This window comes from Scyliorhinus torazame, chromosome 21, assembly GCF_047496885.1.
Source record: "Scyliorhinus torazame isolate Kashiwa2021f chromosome 21, sScyTor2.1, whole genome shotgun sequence".
NCBI lineage: Eukaryota > Metazoa > Chordata > Chondrichthyes > Carcharhiniformes > Scyliorhinidae > Scyliorhinus > Scyliorhinus torazame.
Window position 1 is genome coordinate 76,412,683 of NC_092727.1, and position 24,788 is coordinate 76,437,470.

Here is a 24,788-nt window from a genome sequence, read left to right on the forward strand (position 1 = left end):
AACTAATCACTCGGATAACAAGGAAACAGCATCCAACCCAGGCCCTACATTTCTCGGGCAACTGCCCGACACACACCAACAAAGAGAACCAACTACTCAATCAACAAGGGCCATTATACCTATCCCAGGGAAAAAACAGGATACCTACTCAGAGCAGCGCTCACCCCATCTAAGTCCCCTCACACCTGGTGGAGGGGTCCAAACCCAATCTCATCAGACCGCCTACCCCCAACCCCACCTCCCGAAGGTTCTCTCAGGGGAGGGCACTCCCAATCCTGGGGACGACAGGATATCCATCATGGCGATGATCCTAGCCTAGCCCAGCGCCCTCCTAAAAACAATTCAGGAAATTATGTACCCAGGATCTCTCATACAACTCCCAAACACCATATACCCTATCAAACCTGCACCTACCCTACACATTCTAGGGCAAGGCACTACTTCAACTCACAAAAGGAGAGAAAGGATAACACTCCAGCCCTAGCCAGGAAGGGACCCTAGAAGAACCATCAGACAGCCATCTGGGAGGAAGAGCCAGTCCTCCAATCCCGTCATCCTAGAGCACCGCCCCCCCCCGTTTCACTGGGCCGGACCAGAACCAGGTCCAATAGCACGCTCACCCAGACGAGAGAAGAAGTGAGGCGACAGCCAACTCGATCAGCGGAAATCACCGCTATACAAAGGATACCCAAGGCCACTCCTCCTTCACCATCCTCAACCACGTCGACAGACTCCATTTCAGCCTGCTCTAATAACAGACAAGATACTCTATCGGCTCCAATATTACCGAGAAGAGAGAGACCCATTGCTACATCAGGATAACCGGTGGTTCAGGCCATCACACCTATATTACACACTTCGCTGTCGGACACTGACAGCATTCAGCAAGCCACAACATGATCAGGGAGCAATGCCCAGGTAACAACTGAATTGCAAAGCAGTCCTCAGGATAAAGACATCTTTCCGGACGCACAAAGAAAGCAAAAGCCAAGGCTAAACAGGATCAATGAACACTCTTCAGGATTCCAACGATCGAAGCCCGAGACATGATTACTTCCACCATGCCGTCTCACCATCTCACCAACACTATGGCGGATGATTTGACCGGTTTCGCCACCTCCAACCCCTCACGGCAAGCATCAGGGACAGGGCAGACCAGTGATAGTAGGCAAAACCGGCCTAGGCCTCGAAGACAGGATGCGTTGTGCTCCCAGTTTTAAATGTATATAAATTATATACTCCCTTTCATCCACTCTACGCAGTTCCTCTTCTTTCAATTTTCCTTCAATTAGGTGCAAGCAAAGTGTAGACATCTCTAATATTTCCCATACTTCTCCATAAATCTTCTAACCTTTGCTTAGTGCTCTCAGGTGGTCAGAGTTCCTATTGCAAGGAATCACAGGCACACACATGTCATACCACCACTGTGGTAGAGCACATTCTTCCATTAACAGACCGGGCTACCTGTTCAGCTCCATATTATCTATTTAAATTAAACCTAAAAATTGATTCGGAAATGATGGGACCAATTTGTTTTCAGACATTCCCAAAGACCATTGTCTTGCCTCCCCTACTATCGAATCCCCTTATCATGTAAGGGTGTGTAGGGCAGATGTGATCCAAATTCGACTTTTTGTATCTCTGTAATTTAATATCACACTCTTGAGGCTGGAAAGTTTAAGTGAAAGGCAATCCAAATACACTAACCATTGACCTCTCCATATTCTGGTCATTATGAGATGGCCATTCTTTTGATAGGCTATTAAAAAAGGCAAAGATAGCACTGAGGTTCATTTCTAGAGGAATAGAATTGAAAAGCAGAGTTTTGTTAAACATGTACAGAACCATGGTTAGACCATACTTAGAGTACTGTGAACAGTTCTATTATAAAAATAAAGAGCAGCACTGGAGAAGGTGCAAAATGGTTTAATCAAAGGATAACCAGAACTGAGAGGTTATAGTCATCTGGAAAGACTGAGCAAGTTGAGATTTCTTACTCTAGAAAAAAGACTGGGGGTTGATTGAGGCATTTAAGATTTTTAAAAGATTTGGTAGAGTAGACACACAGAGAAAATGAAAACCAGGGTCCAAAATTAAGAACATAAGAAATAGGAGCAAGAGTAGGCTATACAGCCTATGAGCCTTTTCTACCATTCAGCAAATTATGCTTCTACACCACTTTCCTGACCTATCCCCATATCCCTTGATTCCTCCTCACTATTTAATCCAGTAGGGAATTTGGGAAAAACCTCTTTGCCCAGAGGTAGATTAGAACGTGGAATGTGCTGCTATTAGCTGAAATGAGCAACATAGATGCATATAAGAGAGGCTCGATAAACTTGAATAAAATGGTGGAGAAAGGGATAACAGAATGTTTTAATGGGCTTGAATGAAGGAGTTGGGAGGAGGTTCATGTGGAGCATCAACATCAACATGGCCTGTTGGGCAAAATGTTTTGTTAATGTGCTGAAAATATTAGCTTAACGCTTCCTCTGCAATGTTATCCAATTTTATTTTCCACAGTCTGTCATATACTTAATTGAAATTGTCAATTTATTTTGTGTCTGATCAATTAGCATCACGGATGTAAAATTCAATAGAATTTTTGCCATCTTTAGATAGCTTTGTGAAACTATTTCTGATTGCTGCTTCAAACTCTGCAGAGTAATGAGAACATTTTAGGAAACATGTGATTTCAGGGGATTATATGATGAAAAATTGCACACTTAGCGTGAAAGGATAATGTTTTTGTACAATCTGCCAACCTAGGGAGATTGATATTTTACAAAAATTTGTAAAAATGAGACTCCCTCCTCCTTCAATTTTGCTGCAGCCAGGAATCAATGTAACACGATCGATCTTGTATTAAATTGACTCAGAGGTTTACTGGACACACAGAATTATTTGGAGAAATGGCAGCAGGCAACATTATCTATTAAGGGCATAGTGGATAATTTCATTGATTTTTTCCCGTACATTTGAATATTAATTGATCTATTTTATCAAGGTATTTCAATTTCTCTCCTCACAATGTGAATGAAAAATCAGCATATTGCAACTGGAAATGTGTGCACAGTTACAGCTATTCTTTGCGTGCATGAAATTGGGTAGTGGATAAGACATTTATCGCAACTCTCAGAGGTCCATCCCAATATTGTTTGACATTTGAATCTGGCAGCCGCAAGCAGAACTAAATCGCCTCAGAAGAAAACAGGACGCACAATTTAGGGTGACACTAACTCTACCCTAAGTCTAGATAAGTATACTGCACAAGGGCATGATGTCATAGCGCGCAATCTAACGGCTTCACCTCGCCCCGAGGCCATTAAATCTCACGAGTTTTACACAGCTTGTTACGCTTCACAAGATCGGCGGTGGGATCCAGATTTGCATATTCAAGTGATCAGTTAAACTCATTTAAATATGTTCACACCAGAGTTATCCAAGGCACAGGACCCAACAGCCTCACCTCAGAGAACCCGAGTAGGTGCTATTTAGCACTGATTTCCACAACTGTGGACCAGGCCTACCGGCACTTGGGGGGTGGGGGGGGGGGGGGGGGGGAGAAGAGGAGTCTTCCAGACAGTCAGGGTCTGGGCAGGGTGGTGCTCTGGCACTCCCAATGCCACCTGGGCACCATGGCATAGGTACCATGCCCAGGTGGCGGATCGGGCCCGGAGGTGCCTTGTCCTTATGAGGTGGGGTGCAGAGGGGCTCAAGGACTCCCTTATTGGAAAGTTCGGGGGACCCTAAGGCCGCATTGGGAATAGCGCCCCGATCCCTTTATGCACTGGTGAGCTGAGCTTGTTATTGCAGGAAAGGAGCCGAACTGTGACCTCAGCCGAGGCCCAGAAATGAAGCAGAGTCCCATTTAATAGCAGGGTCCCTCTCGGCGCTGCACGTGCCAGGAAACACCCCAGCAAATGCTCCCAAAACCGAACTCTGTTTCATTTCTATTCCATAAAGGAAAGGTTATAAAACTTAGAGGAAATGAAGAGCGAGAAATAAGAGAAACATGAATAAAGGGGAATATTAATTTTATGGAGCTGTTCAAAGCTAATTTGGATTCCCCAGAGGTAAAAGGGAGTGCCTCAGCCAACTGCACAGTTTAGCCCTCATGCCAATTAATCTCTGGTCCATCCCACCTTGTAAAACATGTCTCCTTCTTCCATCAGCTTGCTCAGGAGGATGATCATGATGTCCGGTTTTGAGGTGGCCATTGCCCACGTCGCTGGACCTGCAGTGCACAGGATGCATGAGGGGTAAAACACACATAATGCCAGGGTAGGAAACTATATGAAAAACACCTATAGGATAATGGAGGTAGAGAACAACTTTGTATTTAGGTATTGTGCCACATAACTATCATTTAAAATGGTGTCATCCTCATTTGTTGGGGTTTGCAATCTGTAATATTTACAAGCTCATTAAACACAAATCTGCTTTAAAATGTCCACTTTCACATTAATTACTAATAGTTTGGGAGGAGAGCTTATTTTTTATGTATCTGTGTGTTTCAGTGTAAAAAAAAAATCACTTTCTAAATAAAGTGAACTGGAATGCATTTTACAGAAAATAATTATTCCGAGTAATGTATTGGAAGAAAACATAGGCATTTAATTTGACCGAACCGCAACCCAACCCTGCTTCAGCTGTACTGAACCAAAGTGGGAAAGGTCAGACAATATCTGACAACGTTCTTTAGACAACAGCTGTGAGAATCGTGCTAATACTTGTAAATTAGCTTTTCGTAGTCTGTCAAACTAGTGTGTAACTTGTACGTTGGTGGAAGTGTTTTCCTGTCTGTGTGTTTTCCTCCAATATAAGCACAATTTGAAGTCTTGCACTATGGATTTGTGTTCATTAAGAATAGATTTTGAGCCTTTGCGTACACATATAGCTGAAAGCTATTTGATATTTAGCAGAAAGAAGGAACCTTGATTTCAGCAATTCTTTTGGTCAATATTTGCATAAAGTTCCAAGAAGCAGAAAAGCACTGCTCTGACTTGAGTTAACATTCTGTTAAACACTGTTTGGTGCACTGGTTAACAGAATTACATAATTTTCTCAGTGCGGAAGAGGCCATTCAGCCCATCGAGTCTGTACTGGCTCGCTGAAAGAGCATTCTACCTAGCCCCACTTCCCCTGCCTTATCCCATAACCTTGCACATTCTTTCTATTCAGAGAGCAATTCCTCTTTGAATAATTTGATTGAACCTGCCTTCACCACTCTACCCACTCTGATGTGAGAAAATTTGTTTTCCTCACATCACTTTCTCCTTTTGAATCTGTGCCCTCTAACTCTTGATGCTCTCTTGAGTGGGAACAGTTTCTCACTATTTACCCTGTCCATACCCCTCGGAATCTTAAATATCTCTAACGAGTCTCCTCTCAGCCTTATTTTCTCCAGGAAAAATATTCCCAACCTTTCCAATCTATCCTCGTAGCTACAGCTCTTTATCCCTGGAATCATTCTTGTGAATCTCCTCTGGATTCTCTCCAATGCCTTCTCATCCTTCCTCAAGCATGATTCCCAGAACTGGGTGCATTACTCCAGATGAGGCCTAACTAGTGCCTTATACAAGTTCAATGTGACCGCCTTACTCTTGTCCTCAACGTCCCTATTAATAAAACCTAAGATATATGCTTTTGTACCTGCTCTCTCAACATACCCTACTATCTCCAATGATTCATGCACATATGCACCAAGGTCCCTGTTCCTCCACTTGTGCAAAACCCCTGTGCACTACTTTAGCAACATTACAAAAATAAGTTAAAGATTTGCTAAAATCACAGGGACAGAGTTTTTACAAAAGTGCATGAACCAGCGTGTTGAAAGCAGCACTCAGTGAGACTTCAATCCTCTTGTGCCAATTGATCTCCTTCCTGAAAATTACTTTTATAATATTATGCATAGATATATCATCTTGTTGCACCTCATTTAACAAGTTTATTTTATAGTAGAAGGTTGCTGAGAATATTTAATCTAACTGTTTGAAACACAAGCTATAAGGTCAGCAATAAAAGCTATATGGCTTCAATATAACTTAAAATGATCAGTGTAAAATTCAATAAAATGGGTCATTGCTCAGTCCTGAAGGGGAAGACACGAAGAACAAACAAAGATAAGCAGCAGGGGCTGGAAGATGGAGAGATTTGCAGCTTTTGGGCAGATCAGAATAAAAACATATTGCACTGGTGTTTCAATCCCAATTTAGGCAGAGAAATCACTTGGATTTAACTGGCCCCTTTGAAATGGAGCTTAGGCATCATTCCATGAAGCCGAACAAGAAATGGCCAACTGTAAACCCAGTCATTTCAGGTGGGTGGTGATCATAAAAATTGCTGTAATTCTCAGATCAACTGCGTATGTAAACATGTTCCAAAAATGTGACCTATAAACTATGCAAAATAGCATAATAGTAAAAATGAGTGTAGTCTATAACAGCCAACATCACTACAGCATGGAATGATATCTTTAAACCAGCTTTTGGTGAATTTTGCACAAGTCAAGGGGAGGGTGTAGCTTTGGGAAACATACTTTTTCTCATTTCAGGACATCTAATGTTGATACAAATCTACATTGTCAATTTGGTGAGCCAGCAATATATAACAAACATATTGCTCACTTTAATGTGACTTTGGTTTCCTTGTATAAAACAGATCTAATAAGTGCACGTTAAGAGCATTCCGATTATTGGTTATGCAAGCAAACTATGTCTACATAGTCTGCTCATCCTCATTAAGACAGGACAGGAGATTATACTTCTAATTTTAGTAAATTTGACAGCCAATTTGCAGGCAGCTAGAATTGCTGATGGGATTCTTGATTAGTAATCTGGCACTATACAATGGGTGTTGCAATAACACAACACCACCTTTTTACAGGATTTTAAATGAAGTAAAACAATTTAATACCGTCAATTTGACACCTTACTAAAGCTGAGTAGATGAATCAAAACCAGAAAATACACTGTATTCTCAAAAACATTCTGAATCTGGATTTAAGGCCAAAGGCAGAGAGATATAATTTAGATGGCTAGTCCATTTCATCTTTACATTAATGATGAGGCTATCCGGCTTCCTATGAAAAATCTTAATCAGAAGCACCATGTCAAATTCAGCTGATTGAGAAAATTACAAGGTAAAAATGCGTTGTTTACCAAGGCATCTAGTTTGGATTTGATTAGCAAGTCAACATTATAATTTGTTGCACTGACGTTCTTCCAAGTGTTGTAAACAGCAGCCGTAATGATTATTTTTATAAGGGTTTTCAATGACTCAGTCACACGTAAATGTCTGTGTAAAAAACGGCTGCCATTTGAGATTCTTTTATTTAAATGCAAAAAACCTGGATGAGATTGTGTTATGTTATTTGTGGAAGTGTTTGGAACAGAGACAAATCTCAATGATTTGAATCACTGGCTCTTTAGATCCACATGTCAGTTTCAGACACCGTCATCAATACAGGCATAAATTAAATGAGGAATTGCGTAGCACCGGTCCCTGGTTCTGCAACTATAATTTCTGTGGCCATAAGGATAGGGAATTATATTACAGTAACTGTTCTCAGACTTGCAAACTGATATTCTGTAATATGAATTAATTTAGATCTATACTGTCATCGATTTTACATTCAGAAGCTTTCTTCAAAATTGTGCAGAGGATCCTGGTAGTGTTTAGAAACCAGTATGTGTTTGGTGGAGGCAGGTTCAGTCGAGGCATTCAGGAGGGAATTAGATGATTACTTGAATAGAAACAATGTGTCGCGGTACGGAGAAAAGGCAGGGGAATGGCACTAAGTCATGATGCTCGCCTGGAGAGCTGCAGCAGAAATGATGGGCCAAGTGGCCTCTTCCTGTGCCGTAACAATTCTGTGAGTTCACATTAATGTAGGAGGGAGAGGAAATGAAAGAGGGGGAGGGTAGGTTAGTAAAGTTTTGGGAATTGTTTTTATTGTTACTGCAATTGATAACAACTGAGAAAAGCAGAAGGAAGAACTTGTATTTATAGAGTGCCTCAGCACATCCTCAGGACCTGCTAAAATGCTTCACATGAGTAATTACTTCTGAAGTACAATGACTGTTGTAATGTTAATAAATTTGACAGCCAATTTGCAGACAACTAGAATTGCTGAGGGGATTAATTAGAATAGACAACAGCATTATGATAACCATGGCATCAATACAGTGGTTGATGGGGGCGAGAAATGTCCATAATATTCATTGTTGCAATCACTCCAAATAGAGATTTATAGCACTGAATCATAGTGTATAGTAACGAAAAAGAAAATGCTGGAAAATCTCAGCAGGTCTGGCAGCATCTGTAGGGAGAGAAAAGAGCTAACGTTTCGAGTCAGATGACGCTTTGACAAACAGTCATTGGACTCGAAACGTTAGCTCTTTTCTCTCCCTACAGATGCTGCCAGACCTGCTGAGATTTTCCAGCATTTTCACTTTCGTTTCAGATTCCAGCACCTGCAGTAATTTGCTTTTATCATAGTGTATAGTGTTGTTGTTTACCAAATAAGTTGTTCTCTACAACAATCCTATTGGTTGTTTTCATTAGGGGTGGATAAATTAAAAAAAAAAAAATTATCCATGCTGTCCAGGCTAAACTGAAGAAAGGCAAAAAAATCAAATCATCAGAATATACCTCGACGACGACTTGGGAGTGTTTGACAACCTTTCCAAGTGATGAAAAAAGGAGAAAAAAAGGAAGGGTTTAAAAAAAAATGTGAGATGAAAAACAGAAAGAATAAAAAAATAGCAGTGAGCAAGCAGCAAAGCTAGTGCACCAGCAAATCATTGTACAAAAACACAGCACATAAGAGGAATTTGTGAAGCCAGCAGCAGACACACAGAAAGCTACCTAAAGCACAGTTGTGTCTAGAAGCAGCAGTCCCAAGGCTGGAAGAATCCAATAGAGATGGGAACCTGGATCTCAAGATGTTTTTAAAAATATATAGGTCCTAGTTGCTCTACATAATGTGTAATGTATGAACAAAATCATTGCACCAATTGTTTACACTTCCAGGAATTTGATCCAACATAGGCACAACTGAGATCGAGGTCCCCACATAAACCTAGAAACAACAGCAATGGTCTAGATGCTCTGATCCCACCTCCACTTCTACTTTTGGGGGTTGTACATTTTAACCATCTGACACAAAATATGTTTACCAACAGTTAATGGTTAATTCTGGGTTTGGAAATGTGGCAGAGAGATCAGATTCATCTTCTTGTCGCTAAAATTACAGCAAAATGTACAAGAACACTCAAAAATAGGAGGGGTTGGAATACCGAAAAGGAAACCCCAGAAATATTATAAGGACAATTTACTGGTTAATGGATAACCAATTGAGTACCTATTGTGTTCAATGGAAGAATTCCATGTGTTAACATCAACGGCAAACACAATCAACAATATAGTTGGAGTAAAGAATTGTTCATTCCCCTTCCCGTCCCCACCAAAGATCTAACAAAAAGATCAGTAACACATTTTATGAAGTCACCAACTTTCATTTCCTGAAATATCTGGATTTGAAAGCAACAATTGTCTTTTCAGGTTTAATCTTGAAGTAAAAAGGTTTCTCAGCAGCTTTCAGTGGAGAGAACACTTTATAACACCACAAAAATAAAGTCAACAATGATTGGGACAAGATTATCTATTTTTCGCTTGTTTCAGGAAAACGTTCTTGAAAACCTCATAGAAACCAAATTTGCACAGCCCTTGCATTGAGTAACCAATGAAGGTTCCCTTTTTAATTTTCATTAGCTTAAACAGGTTGGTCTGCAACCAATTTGCCAACTTCCTATATATTGGCTTTATTCGGACTATTTGCTACACCCCTGAGAAACAACTATATTGCGGCATCTAAATAGTAAATAGTTTCTTGAGAAATACCAACACAATGTTTGATTATAGAAAAACAAATTCCAGCTCCATTCACTGCACTACAATTACAAGAATGATAACATGTTATCAAAGATGTCATACCATACAAACAGATTTAAATACACAATGTTAAATGTTTCTTCAACAGGGTTGAATAAAATGTCAAGCAAGGTTTGACACTTTCTGTCACAAGGTTATGATCTAGGTTATCAAAATCTTCCAGAGATTTCAACATAGTCATTAATGACCATTACAACTAATAGTTAAGTTCTAATAGTTAAGTTTAGAGAAGCCTACTGAAGATTAAGATGCTAGTTTAGGAAATGTTCAGTTGTATGAAGAAAGAGCAGCAGCCCGGTTTTGATTTCTGCGGAGATCTTCACACACCAGCTTTGTTAAACAGTTCCAAAGGCTGAATTGATGATGCATCCGAGAGTTCAGTGATGGAGACTTGTACTGGACACATACATCGCTTTTACCATAAGAATCAAAGGCATACAGGCCAACAGGAATAAATCATTTTGATCCAGACTGTAACCAATCAGTTGAGTAAAGAATAGAAATTCATGGATAACTACCATCAACTGAGCAGCTACCTCCGAACTTGTGTGCTTCAACTCTCGTTTACATCTTTATGAGTAGCATAGCTTAGATTGAGAATTCAGCACAAGGCAGAATCAAATCTCCATCAGTTAACTCTGTGACACTTTATTTCCATGTACGCTATCACTGAACAACTTTGACACGACCACAATGTTGTGGTGGCCAGCCCAATGGTAGGTATTCTGTTCATTTCTTCACGCTATGTAGTCGTGTGTTCGCCATCAGTTGCTCGTATGAGCCTCCAGTGTTCAATTTCAATCAGCAATATGACCATGGAAAAAATACATGAGGTGGCTTCCCATTGCCTTCCTCATATGTGCTTGAAGGAAACACAAGTCCTCTTCCCAAAGGATCCTCTTTGGTGGTTTGGGGGCTGCAATTTGCAACAGACCTAAGTGAATCATAAACTTGGGGAGGAGACATAACCTGCTATTCGTAAATTTATAACTCATCAGGCCATTGAAGAACCTATGAAATCCGCATGGTTAATAAATATATTTTAGTAATATGACATGTGTATACTGAAAAATATATTTTGGATATCATGTGTCATGTGGCCGTTTACCCTCAGCTCGACATCTCTAATGTTCCACAGATATGATAATAGTTCAGATACAAAATATCTGCTCCTTGTTTACACAAAATGCTTACATCAACCAGAAGAGGGAAAAGTAATAAGACAAACACTTTCTTTTGATAGTCCCTTATTAAATATTTAGCTTTGGTCTGGCCAGTTTTTAGTACACAGCTTATCTTTCACCTATATTTGTTAACCAGATGCAGTAATGTATTGCACATTCAAATGTTGATTCATATGTTAAGTATTAAACTCCAAAAGAATGTATTAAGCAGCAAACCTTCATGCAAAATGACATCACTGACAGTTATTTGATCAAACAAGCAACATAAAAAGTGTGAATGAGTAGTCACAGATGAAAGGCAAATGGATTTTCCAAGTAACATTTAGCAGTCAATGAGATAGTCAGGGAAAAATTTAAAATTTCCTTTCAAAGATTTTGTTATTTTCGCGTAAGTCAACTCACATCTCAGAATGCATAATTCTGATTCATGCATAGAAATGAATGGGGTCATTTCCAATGCATTCCCATCATCAAGCATTTCACATCCAGAGTTGTGGCAAACAATGAGGATGATACAAATGAACTGCAACAGGACATAGAAAGGCTCGCATAATAGGCAGACAAGTGGCAAATGAAATTCAATGCAGGGAAGTGTGAGGGATGCATTTTGGCAGAAGGGATAAGGAGAGGAAATATAGACTTAAAGACATAATTCTAAAGAGTGTGCAGGGACAGAGATTTGAAGGTGGAAGGTCATATTTAGAGAATATTTAGCAAAGCACATGAGACCTTGGGACGCATAAATAAAAGCACTGAGTACAAAAAGGCAAGTTATGTTGAACATTTTATAAAGCTTTGGCTAGATCACTCGACTACTGCATCACAATCAGAGCTCTGATCATCACACTATAAGTGAGTGTCTTTGATAGGGTGCAAAGGTTATTTACCAGAATTCTTTCAGAGGTTAGGTTGGAGATGTGGGACTGTTCTCCTTAGAGCAAAGGAGTTAGAGGGGAGATTTGGATAAGGGGGAATAAAAAAAATCTGTTTGTTTGATGGTATGTGGAGTGGACAGAGACTTAAGGTTTTAGACAAGAAATGCAGAGGAAGATGCGGTGAGTGGTCATGACCTGAACTCGTGCCTTTGAGTGTGCTGGAAGCAGAGATGAACAATGATTTCAAAATAAATTTCATATGCGCTTGAGGGCAATAAATTTACAAGCAATGGGGATAGAGTGAAAAAATGGTAACAGATTGGATTGCTCTGCAGAGATCTGGCATGGATTGATGGACTGAAGTGTTTCTTCTGTACTGCAATGACTCTATGTTTTGACAATGAATTAACTGCAGGGAGAGAACTTTCAGTTCAAATATAGTAGACATTGTACCAAATACAGTGTTATTCCCTCTATTCTCTAGAAACCAGTACATTGTCTCCACAATTATCCAAGTCAACTAGAGAACCTGCCAGCAACTTGTCCCTTCAAATATAAGGCAGATCTCACCATTCTTCCCTGTGCTGAATACTGAGACACTGGAGTGGGAAGATGCCAGAACTACCCAAATCTGCAAAAAAAGATGCAAATGTATCTTATGTAGGTCGCTATGGGGTTAGTAATTGTCAGCTGAGAAGCTTCCTGCTTAGTATGAAGACTGAAAATGGTGGGACTACTACAGAAGGCAAGTAACATATTCAAATATCTCCAAAAAGGTTCCCGTGCTTTTTCTTTTAAAAACAAAATAACTTACTAAGAATGGAACAAGTCCAATGGGCTGAAAGGTCCTGTACATTGGAAGTACAACTACACTTACCTTCATTTTTAACTCTGGTTCATTAACATTTATTTTTGTTGCTGAATTAAAATTAAATTGGAACGGATATCAGAAATTCGCCAGGTAATTATCAGCATGGCAACATGTGACATGATCGAAAACTGAAAGTTTATTGTGATCTCTTCAGGAAACACCAATGCGCAGTTGTGAATGCAGTAGAATTTAAAAAAATCCCATAAAGGTAAATAGAATTCTCCATCTTATATAGAGACACTGAACATAAAAACATTGTAGTCACGTTGAATTTATACAAGACTGCCTCGACCATATATTGCAGATGATGTCACGGTTCTGAGTACCTCATGAGAAAGATATTGAAAGCCATGGATAAGGAACAGCAAAGACTTACTAAGAATGATGGAAGGAGAGGTTGTAGTTCAGAAGAAATGTTCCAAAAACTAAAACCTTTTTTACTGCAATAATGAAGGATAAGGAGAGAATCCAATAGAGCTTTCCACACAGTGAAAGGTCTTTTTTGGGGGAATAGCAATTGTTTTCACAAAACACTCAGGACGATCTACAGAATAATGAAGGGTGAAGTGGGATAGCTCCGCCCCGCCCCCCCCGCCACACACAGAGGAAATAATTTAAACAGGGGATGCTTTGCCACAAGTGGCTTTAGAAACAGACAGTCACATAATTCGAAGGGGAATTGGATAAGTATTTGAAGAAGGATACAACGAAAAGGAGACTGGATTGAGAGCAGATAGCTCTAATTAAATAGCTAGCACTGGCACAAGCCCAATGGGCTGAAAGGTCTCCTACTACACAGTAAGTTATATGATTCTATTGAAAGCACCACTATAATTCTGACTAGGATACAGCATGTTTCAAGAATATGTAATTTTTCTTTACGTAAAATTTTAAAGAAAGAAAGACCAGTAGTGGCTCCCCAACAAGTAAATGAATGCACCTTATACTGTTGCATTGAGTCACAATATTGAGGAATGCCCCAGTTCTAATTTCTAATTGAATTAGTTTTTCTCCGCTGGCACAACACCGTGGTAAGACAATTAGCTGCACAAACCTGCTTTGAGGAGGGGCGAAGAGATAAGAAATACAAGTTCCCAACCATGATTGCTGAGCTGAGACATTTGATTACAAAGTGAGAGGAAAGGGTTAGGTTTGGTTGTGATTGCCCACTATCAAATACACGGAAAGCACTAATTTTCTGAGATTGGTCTCTGGCGTAACGTACAGGAGGACTGCGAGTGCCTGTGAAAATACATCCTTGTATTAGTCATTACATTCAGGAAAATAAAGAGTAAAACTGTATGAAGTCAGGGTAAGATTGGCAAAGGGCAGTTGTCATTACAGTTTTGAACATAATGTCACACTTCAATTGAACACTCTGCAAAGGAGTGAAGATATCAATGAAACAAAGATCCCTGAAAATCCACTGTAAACCAGCATGAGTAAAGGTAAACTCAGTGAGTGGCCTGCTTTCTTGCTTACCAGTCTGAAGCAATATTCAAAGAGACTGAGGAGTTCCTCAAGGTGGCAGTGAAGTAAATGTTAACCGTGCAACCTTCCTTGGATCCGGGTTCAGGCAATTTATAACAGAAGGGCTGCCTGGGTCATGACTTTCTAGCTTCATAGAAAAGATTGATTGATTTTCACGTGCATGGGCTGTGGGTGTTCATTAAAAGTTTCTAGGATTCAATCTCAAGTTATTGAACTTTATTTTTTAATGATAATTTCTGGAAGATGAGGTGGCATGAAGGTTCACACAAAGCTTCCTCTAACAGAGATTAGGTTCTCCCAGATACCAGTGAATACACACAGGCATGAAGCAGGCCTGGTGTCAAATACCTAATTGACATTTGCCCAAAGAACAGAGCTTATGAGGTATGATGAGAAAAACATGGACTCTTCACCTGTGAAAGATGCAAAAGCGAGGGAATCCTGCAAAGGTGTACAAGTTACTAGGTGACGTAGAAAGTTGAATCATGAGCACTTAAAGCAGAGGACACAAGTACAAGTTAGGAAAAGGCAAGTTCAGCTCTGACGTTGGCAACCAGTGCCTTCACAGAAAGGATGATTAATATCGTGAATGGCCTCCTGGGCAAGATACTGAAGGCCCAATGTCTGGACTTATTCAGAGAGGCAGTCAGATGCTGTGATGAGAAGATCCTATGGAAAGATGGACTAAATGGCCTCCTTCACCTGTTGTTGTTCTTGAGTTCTTCACACAGTTTGTGTCATTTTTAGTTCTATTAAGTCCTGAATAAGTCTACAAAATTACCTGTGGTCGTTCCCCTTAGTAACAAGTATACCGCTTTGGATACTGTTGGGGGGAACGACTTACCAGGGGTAAGCCATGGGGTGCAGGTCTCTGGCACAGAGTCTGTCCCTGTTGCTCAGAAGGGAAGGGGGAGAGGAGTAGAGCATTAGTCATTGGAGACTCCATAGTTAGGGGGATAGATAGGAGATTCTGTGGGAACGAGAGAGACTCGCGGTTGGTGTGTTGCCTCCCAGGTGCCAGAGTGCGTGATGTCTCGGATTGTGTTTTTGGGATCCCTAAGGGGGAGGGGGAGCAGCCCCAAGTCGTGGTCCACATAGGTACCAACGACATAGGTAGGAAAAGGGATAGGGATGTAAGGCAGGAATTCAGGGATCTAGGGTGGAAACTTAGATCTAGGACAAACAGAGTTATTATCTCTGGGTTGTTACCCGTGCCACGTGATAGCGAGATGAGGAACAGGGAAAGAAAGGAGTTGAACGCGTGGCTACAGGGATGGTGCAGGAGGGAGGGTTTCAGATTTCTGGATAACTGGGGCTCATTCTGGGGTCGGTGGGACCTCGCCAAACGGGATGGTCTACACCTGGACCAGAGGGGTACCAATATCCTGGGGGGGAAATTTGCTAATGCACTTCGGGAGGGTTTAAACTAGTTCAGCAGGGGCTTGGGAACCTGAATTGTAGCTCCAGGAGACAGGAGGTTGAGATTAGTGAGGTCATGAGTAAGGGTTTAAAGTTGCAGGAGTGTACCGGCAGGCAGGAAAGTGGTTTAAAGTGTGTCTTCTTCAATGCCAGGAGCATCCGGAATAAGGTGGGTGAACTTGCGGCATGGGTTGGTACCTGGGACTTCGATGTTGTGGCCATTTCGGAGACATGGATAGAGCAGGGACAGGAATGGTTGTTGCAGGTGCCGGGGTTTAGATATTTCAGTAAGCTCAGGTAAGGTGGTAAAAGAGGGGGAGGGGTTGCATTGTTAGTCAAGGACAGTATTACGGTGGCAGAAAGGACGTTTGATGAGGACTCGTCTACTGAGGTAGTATGGGCTGAGGTTAGAAACAGGAAAGGAGAGGTCACCCTGTTAGGGGTTTTCTATAGGCCTCCGAAAAGTTCCAGAGATGTAGAGGAAAGGATTGCAAAGATGATTCTGGATAGCAGCGAAAGCAACAGGGTAGTTGTTATGGGGGACTTTAACTTTCCAAATATTGACTGGAAACGCTATAGTTCGGGTACTTTAGAAGGGTCTGTTTTTATCCAATGTGTGCAGGAGGATTTCCTGATACAGTATGTAGATAGGCCAACGAGAGGCGAGGCCGTATTGGATTTGGTACTGGGTAATGAACCAGGACAGGTGTTAGATTTGGAGGTAGGTGAGCACTTTGGTGATAGTGACCACAATTCTATTACGTTTACTTTAGTGATGGAAAGGGATAGGTATATACCGCAGGGCAGGAGTTATATCTGGGGGAAAGGCAATTATGATGCGATAAGGCAAGACTTAGGATGCATCGGATGGAGAGGAAAACTGCAGGAGATAGGCACAATGGAAATGTGGAGCTTGTTCAAGGAACAGCTACTGCGTGTCCTTGATAAGTATGTGCCTGTCAGGCAGGGAGGAAGTGGTCGAGCAAGGGAACCATGGTTTACTAAGGCAGTCGAAACACTTGTCAAGAGGAAGAAGGAGGCTTATGTAAAGATGAGACATGAAGGTTCAGTTAGGGCGCTTGAGAGTTACAAGTTAGCTAGGAAGGACCTAAAGAGAGAGCTAAGAAGAGCCAGGAGGGGACATGAGAAGTCTTTGGCAGGTAGGATCAAGGATAACCCTAAAGCTTTCTATCGATATGTCAGGAATAAAAGAATGACTAGGGTAAGAGTAGGGCCAGTCAAGGACAGTAGTGGGAAGTTGTGCTTGGAGTCCGAGGAGATAGGAGAGGTGCTAAATGAATACTTTTCGTCAGTATACACACAGGAAAAAGACAATGTTGTCGAGGAGAATACTGAGATTCAGGCTACTAGACTAGAAAGGCTTGAGGTTCATAAGGAGGAGGTGTTAACAATTCTGGAAAGGGTGAAAATAGATAAGTCCCCTGGGCCGGATGGGATTTATCCTAGGATTCTTTGGGAAGCTAGGGAGGAGATTGCTGAGCCTTTAATCTTTAAGTCATCTTTGTCAGCAGGAATAGTGCCAGAAGACTGGAGGATGGCAAATGTTGTCCCCTTGTTCAAGAAGGGGAGTAGAGACAACCCCGGTAACTATAGACCAGTGAGCCTTACTTTTGTTGTGGGCATAATCTTGGAAAGGTTTATAGGGTGTATAATCATCTGGAAAGGAATAATTTGATTAGACATAGTCAACACGGTTTCGTGAAGGGTAGGTCGTGCCTCACAAACCTTATTGAGTTCTTTGAGAAGGTGACCAAACAGGTGGATGAGGGTAAAGCAGTTGATGTGGTGTATATGGATTTCAGTAAAGCGTTTGATAAGGTTCCTCACGGTAGGCTACTGCAGAAAATATGGAAGCATGGGATTCAGGGAGATTTAGCAGTTTGGATCAGAAATTGGCTAGATGGAAGAAGACAAAGGGTGGTGGTTGATGGGAAGTGTTCAGACTGGAGTCCAGTTACTAGTGGTGTACCACAAGGACCTGTTTTGGGGCCACTGCTGTTGTCATTTTTATAAATGACCTGGAGGAGGGCGTAGAAGGATGGGTGAGTAAATTTGCAGATGACACTAAAGTCGGTGGAGTTGTGGACAGTGCGGAAGGATGTTACAAGTTACAGAGGGACATAGATAAGCTGCAGTGCTGGGCTGAGAGGTGGCAAATGGAGTTTAATGCAGAAAAGTGTGAGGTGATTCATTTTGGAAGGAATAACACGAAGACAGAGTACTGGGCTAATGGTAAGATTCTTGGCAGTGTGGATGAGCAGAGAGATCTCGGTGCCCATGTACATAGATCCCTGAAAGCTGCCACTCAGGTTGAGAGGGTTGTTAAGAAGGCGTACGGTGTGTTAGCTTTTATTGGTAGAGGGATTGAGTTTCGGAGCCATGAGGTCATGTTGCAGCTGTACAAAACTCTGGTGCGGCCGCATTTGGAGTATTGCGTGCAATTCTGGTCACCGCATTATAGGAAGGATGTGGAAGCATTGGAAAGGGTGCAGAGGAGATTTACCAGAATGTTGCCTGGTATGGAGGGAACATCTTATGAGGAAAGGCTGAGGGACTTGAGGCTGTTTTCGTTAGAGAGAAGAAGGTTAAGAGGTGACTTAATTGAGGCATACAAGATGATCCGAGGATTGGATAGGGTGGACAGTGAGAGCCTTTTTCCTCGGATGGTGATGTCTAGCACGAGGGGACATAGCTTTAAATTGAGGGGAGATAGATATAAGACAGACGTCAGAGGTAGGTTCTTTACTCAGAGAGTAGTAAGGGTGTGGAATGCCCTGCCTGCAACAGTAGTGGACTCGCCAACACGAAGGGTATTCAAATGGTCATCGGATAGACAGATGGACGATAAGGGAATAGTGTAAATGGGCTTTAGAGTGGTTTCACAGGTCGGCGCAACATCAAGGGCCGACATGACTGCGCTGTCATGTTCTATGTTCTATGTAAAATATACTCTCTGATCAACTAAACAAATCAAATCCATCATTCCATATCAGAAAGGTTTGAAGTTAACTGTATCCCGGAGGAAAGGAATAGTGTAGAAAGGAGACAATTTAGCAGAAAAGAAACCCTATGGCAGCATAAAGATCAAGTAGCTGGAGCCAAGTATGTGGGCACCGACAATAGGTTTGCATGTGGAGGCTTTGATGCAGCGACTGAAAGGATTAAACCTATGCTCTCTTGTAGCAATTGTGAAAGATGTTTGAGGGACTTGCCACAGCAGAATTAGATTCCAACCCCAATACCTGCCTATGGTAAGAGGGATTGTCCAACATAGGTGTGATGCTAGAAAGAATGAACCTTCATCTATATGGTTCCTTATCATACCCTGTGCATGTTTTAAAGCATGGTCACTGTTGTGTAGTTTTTTTTTGTGTCGTCATCTACAGCACTAGTAGCTTTCAAATTTACCCTGAAAATACTAATACACTTCTGGTGACCACAGGCCCAATGTCCAAAAGACCATGTCATGTACTCAAAGGAAAACAGGGCTATCATTGCAGAAAATGTTTTTATTAGTATACAGCAACAGAAATAATGTGTTAGTAAGTCAACAAATACATAAAAGTACAGAAAGCTAATGACAGAAGGACAGAAATCTGATGATCTTGTGGATCCAATGTTTCTGGAACAGGCAGTTGATTTGCATCCTCATTCTCACCATGGTGTTAAGCATCAGATCAGATTATACTGAAGGAAGTAATAAGATCAAAGAAGTGTCCAAACTGCTATCCAAGGGCCATGTGAAGCCCTCAAAGTCTGGGTTACTCAGCCCTAAAAGCCCAGAAATTTAGTTCTATTTGTGCTCATATTTCTTACTTGCTGGTTTGTCTTTTTCAACTTGTGGACCTGGAGATTGGAAAAGGTTGTGCCTAGTACGGGTAAGATATTGGTAGATAACTTTTGTATCGGAATCATGATTTCTTGGTCTCAACAAGTCAATCGGAACATAGACTTGAACTTCATACATGGCCCTCAAAGCTGCATAGCAAGAATATTAGTGACCGATGTATACTTGAAGCTTGGACACTTTTGTTCATGAGTAAAATAGCAACAGGAGGTTGTATACAGGCAGGAATGTAAATATATGTCATGAGAGCATAAGGCCGGAAAATAAACAATATCTAAGAAAACTGGGAACTATCACCATTCCCAGAACCATGTCTCTTTAAATCATCTTCCTCCTAGTCAGTTCACAGCAAAGTAAAACATTCTTGTTTCTCTTCACTCTGAACCTCTTCAAAATGCTTAAGAATTTAAGACATTACAGTCAATCCAAACCAACGTTTTATTAGCAAGAATTCAATAAGTCCAATATATTTTATTTTGGATTCAAAATCTAATTTAATATAAAAACTGATCTGCAACCTTGAGAACTTTCAGAAAGCAGACAATACTCTATACATGTTTATACAATCTGGGGTTTTTGAAGCGTTTTTTCCAATGGTGTCATGTAAGCTGCCACTAAGTGGCATTATTTGTCTTTTCTGACTGTTCCTCCCAGCTTCAGAACGAAGCAGTGTATTCACACTGTCCCAGCAAAATGTAACAGCTGGGAATTTCACATGGAACCACCCAGAAAAGTCGTCTTCAATTATAGTGAATATGTGACATGAATTGAAAAGGTTCTGCTCAGATTACACTTTAACCAGTTCCATGCACATTGGCTTCCTTTCACTTGGCCTCTAACTGTTCTGTAATTTTATCTATGGCAACATGTGTGGAACTTTATTTTGCTGCAGCAGCGCAGTTTCAGTGAGATTCTTCCCTGCGCCAATAGATTGACATCTCAAAACAATTACTTATTAGCTGGAAAATGAAAGCTTTGTGACCTCTAGAAACCTATCCATCGCTGTTTTAATTACCAGTAGTGATTTTCAGTGGTTCTGAATAGAAGAGGTTCATTTGGACTCAGCTGACAAATATTAAGGTTCATAACTGTGCTTTTATATACACAGGTCTTCTGAACAGATATCTTCATCCAAAAATCCCAATTATATTAATCCAGTTATCAGATTATGCTACTGTACTTGTTTCAGATATAAAGTTTAAGATAAGCTAGCATCCTGCTTATCTTTCTAAATTTAAGCCGACAAATAAGCTCCTCTAGGTTTCACGTCACAGCATGCCAGACTGGTCTAGAATATCAACATCCATATATCGTCATGTTTTACAATGTTGAAATGACTTCAAGGTCAGTGCACTGTATATTACAATAAGATGCATGAAATTGGAGTCTAAATTTACGCTGATGAAATTATGATCACGGGTTACTTTCAAATGTGACACCAAAGGCTGTAGATCTTGCTCCATATTAATGTTTCCAAGATAGAAAAGTAATCTATGAATATTAAATTAATAGTATTTGAATGAATGATTCTAAAAATGTATGTAGTGACTCTTTAAAATATCTCCTGCAGAAGTGAATAGAAATTTAATTTGCCCCATAAAAGACAATTTCAAACCTAGTCTTCCACTTTTAACGAAAAGCGAATCGTTTCTGATAACTCAAAAGGCATTCATTGCAGGGTGGGGGGACTGTCTCTAAGAGGCCTACCTATCTTGGCTCCTTTCTTCAGGAGAGTGACCACCACTGCTGTATTGCGGCACCCCACTGCTCTATCCAAGGGTCTCATGCCACTGTAGTCCACATGTTCAATCATTGCTCCATGATCCACAAGATACTGCACCTAATGTGAGAAAAAATACATATCAAGGACTTAAATATCCTGGTTAATCTTAGATCCAGCATCTATCAATTTGGTCAGTAATAGAAGAAGGATATACAAGCATCATGTCAGGAAAATATACATACATATTATATATATATATATAAATATATATATGTATCTTTTATAGTCCTGACAATTCTCAATTTTCCTTGCCAGGATCAAGAAATTAATGGGCAAGAGGAAAGAGAAATATATAGATAATGGAAACTGGAGTCAAAAACTTCTCAAAAACATACAGGGAGTGGGGACATACAGGGGAAGAGTAACTGAACATCTTGATGCCACCCCTTCCACAACCTTTCAATCCCTCCACCAGACGAAAAGTGGCAGCAGTGTGTACCATCTACAAGATGCACAGCATGAAAAAACATAATACATTGACCACTCCACAGCTTTAGAATATCATTCCATAATCTCCTCTCCTCAAATACATTAAAATGTTTGCAGCCATTTTAAAGTCACTCAAATCGGTGATCCGACGAAACAGTCGGTGCTGTTAATTCTCAAATTTAGATCACATTTCTCTACTAAGCCAGAGAGGTTGTAAGGTTTTGCTTACATGACACAATACATAGCTAAACAGTGATGGGGAGCATAAAAACATTGCTATCTTTAATATCTAATTAATATAATTTTCACAGATAAAAGGAGGTAACCTTTTTTACAGTTCTGTCTCATTAGATATTTGAAAACACGATTTGACATTTGAGAAAAACAGACGAGTAATCTAGCCAGTGTTGATTTCCATGCTTTTATCCCTCCACACTTTGGTGTCAGAAGAGGGAATGGAGAGAAAAATTCTAGGATGCCAAAAGAAACTACAAAGAACATTTTTACCATAGAAAGTTAAATTATTCACATGTCTGAGATACTTACGACATCTGCATCACCATAAAACGCAGCAAGATCCAGAGGTGTCCGTCCATTTTTATCTGCATGATCTGTGGCAGCACCTCTTTCCACTAAAGACTGAACCACTGGCAAGTGACCCTTCAGACATGCCCAACTGAGGGAAGTTAATCCCTCTTTATCCATCAGCGAAAGTGCTGCTCCTGTAGAACACAGAGAACACACAATTGAAAGATGTGTGGCATCCAGCAGACATCTCGGCCTTCATTTATCATTGACAGTGTAAAACACACTGATGAATCTTCGTACAACTTCAGATTCTGAAACACTAACATATACTGGACACTGCAGGCCTATTCAGAAAAGCAAATTAATTAATAAAACATACAGAACCTTTCTGGAGCATGTCTGCTCACCTCCCTTACAAAGGCACTGATTATTAACTTCCTTTTCAGGCCATTCGAAAAGTGATCTGGCTCTTTGGTTAATGGAATGTTTTTCATTAACATGTCTTACTCTTACAAACACAGTAAATTACTCCATTTCAGGAGAGTTTGCAGACACTACAATTACAGAGGGCATACTTTCAGACGGAACTTCGCGGGCATGGGATGGTAGGCATCAAGGGCTGTAAAAGTATTTGGCAGGTAGGATCAAGGAAAACCCAAAAGCTTTCTATAGGTATGTCAGGAATAAAAGAATGACTAGGGTAAGAGTAGGGCCAGTCAAGGACAGGGATGGGAAGTTGTGTGTGGAGTCTAAAGAGATAGGCGACATACTAAATGAATATTTTTCGTCAGTATTCACTCAGGAAAAAGAGAATATTGTGGAGGAGAATGCTGAGACACAGGCTATTAGAATAGATGGCATTGAGGTATGTAGGGAAGAGGTGTTGGCAATTCTGGACAGGCTGAAAATAGATAAGTCCCCGGGGCCTGATGGGATTTATCCTAGGATTCTCTGGGAAGCCAGGGAAGAGATTGCTGAGCCTTTGGCTTTGATTTTTATGTCATCATTGGCTACAGGAATAGTGCCAGAGGACTGGAGGATAGCAAATGTGGTCCCTTTGTTCAAGAAGGGAGCAGAGACAACCCCGGCAACTATAGACCGGTGAGCCTCACGTCTGTTGTGGGTAAAGTCTTGGAGGGGATTATAAGAGACAAGATTTATAATCATCTAGTTGGGAATAAAATGATCAGGGATAGTCAGCATGGCTTTGTGAAGGGTAGGTCATGCCTCACAAACCTTATCGAGTTCTTTGAGAAGGTGACTGAACAGGTAGATGAGGGTAGAGCAGTTGATGTGGTGTATATGGATTTCAGTAAAGCGTTTGATAAGGTTCCCCACGGTAGGCTATTGCAGAAAATACGGAGGCTGGGGATTGAGGGTGATTTAGAGATGTGGATCAGTAATTGGCTAGCTGAAAGAAGACAGAGGGTGGTGGTTGATGGGAAATGTTCAGAATGGAGTTCAGTTACAAGTGGCGTACCACAAGGATCTGTTCTGGGGCCGTTGCTGTTTGTCATTTTTATCAATGACCTAGAGGAGGGCGCAGAAGGGTGGGTGAGTAAATTTGCAGACGACACTAAAGTCGGTGGTGTTGTCGACTGTGCGGAAGGATGTTGCAGGTTACAGAGGGACATAGATAAGCTGCAGAGCTGGGCTGAGAGGTGGCAAATGGAGTTTAATGTAGAGAAGTGTGAGGTGATTCACTTTGGAAGGAATAACAGGAATGCGGAATATTTGGCTAATGGTAAAATTCTTGGAAGTGTGGATGAGCAGAGGGATCTCGGTGTCCATGTACATAGATCCCTGAAAGTAGCCACCCAGGTTGATAGGGTTGTGAAGAAGGCCTATGGAGTTTTGGCCTTTATTGGTAGAGGGATTGAGTTCCGGAGTCATGAGGTCATGTTGCAGCTGTACAAAACTCTGGTACGGCCGCATTTGGAGTATTGCATACAGTTCTGGTCACCTCATTATAGGAAGGACGTGGAAGCTTTGGTACAGGTGCAGAGGAGATTTACCAGGATGTTGCCTGGTATGGAGGGAAAATCTTATGAGGAAAGGCTGATGGACTTGAGGTTGTTTTCGTTAGAGAGAAGAAGATTAAGAGGAGACTTAATAGAGGCATACAAAATGAACAGGGGGTTAGATAGGGTGGACAGTGAGAGCCTTCTCCCGCGGATGGAAATGGCTAGCATGAGGGGACATAGCCTTAAACTGAGGCGTAATAGATATAGGACAGAGGTCAGAGGTAGGTTCTTTACGCAAAGAGTGGTGAGGCCGTGGAATGCCCTACCTGCAACAGTAGTGAACTCGCCAACATTGAGGGCATTTAAAAGTTTATTGGATAAGCATATGGATGATAATGGCATAGTGTAGGTTAGATGGC

General features: G+C 41.1%; 1 protein-coding gene across 19 annotated transcripts in view; it reads right to left on the reverse strand.

The window, feature by feature from the left end:
- The window catches only part of tanc2a (tetratricopeptide repeat, ankyrin repeat and coiled-coil containing 2a), a 1,428,811-nt gene that overhangs the window by 44,998 nt on the left and 1,359,025 nt on the right, over positions 1 to 24,788 (reverse strand). For 17 of the 19 annotated variants that reach the window (XM_072486954.1, XM_072486971.1, XM_072486961.1 and 14 more), the window contains 3 exons: positions 22,424 to 22,599; positions 21,373 to 21,505; positions 4,146 to 4,237 (listed from right to left, as the gene is read on the reverse strand). In XM_072486954.1, the coding sequence (XP_072343055.1) occupies positions 4,146 to 4,237; positions 21,373 to 21,505; positions 22,424 to 22,599 (401 nt within the window). The remainder of the gene's footprint in view (positions 1 to 4,145; positions 4,238 to 21,372; positions 21,506 to 22,423; positions 22,600 to 24,788) is intronic. The other 2 variants (XR_011937462.1, XM_072486970.1) reach the window with 1 other exon arrangement.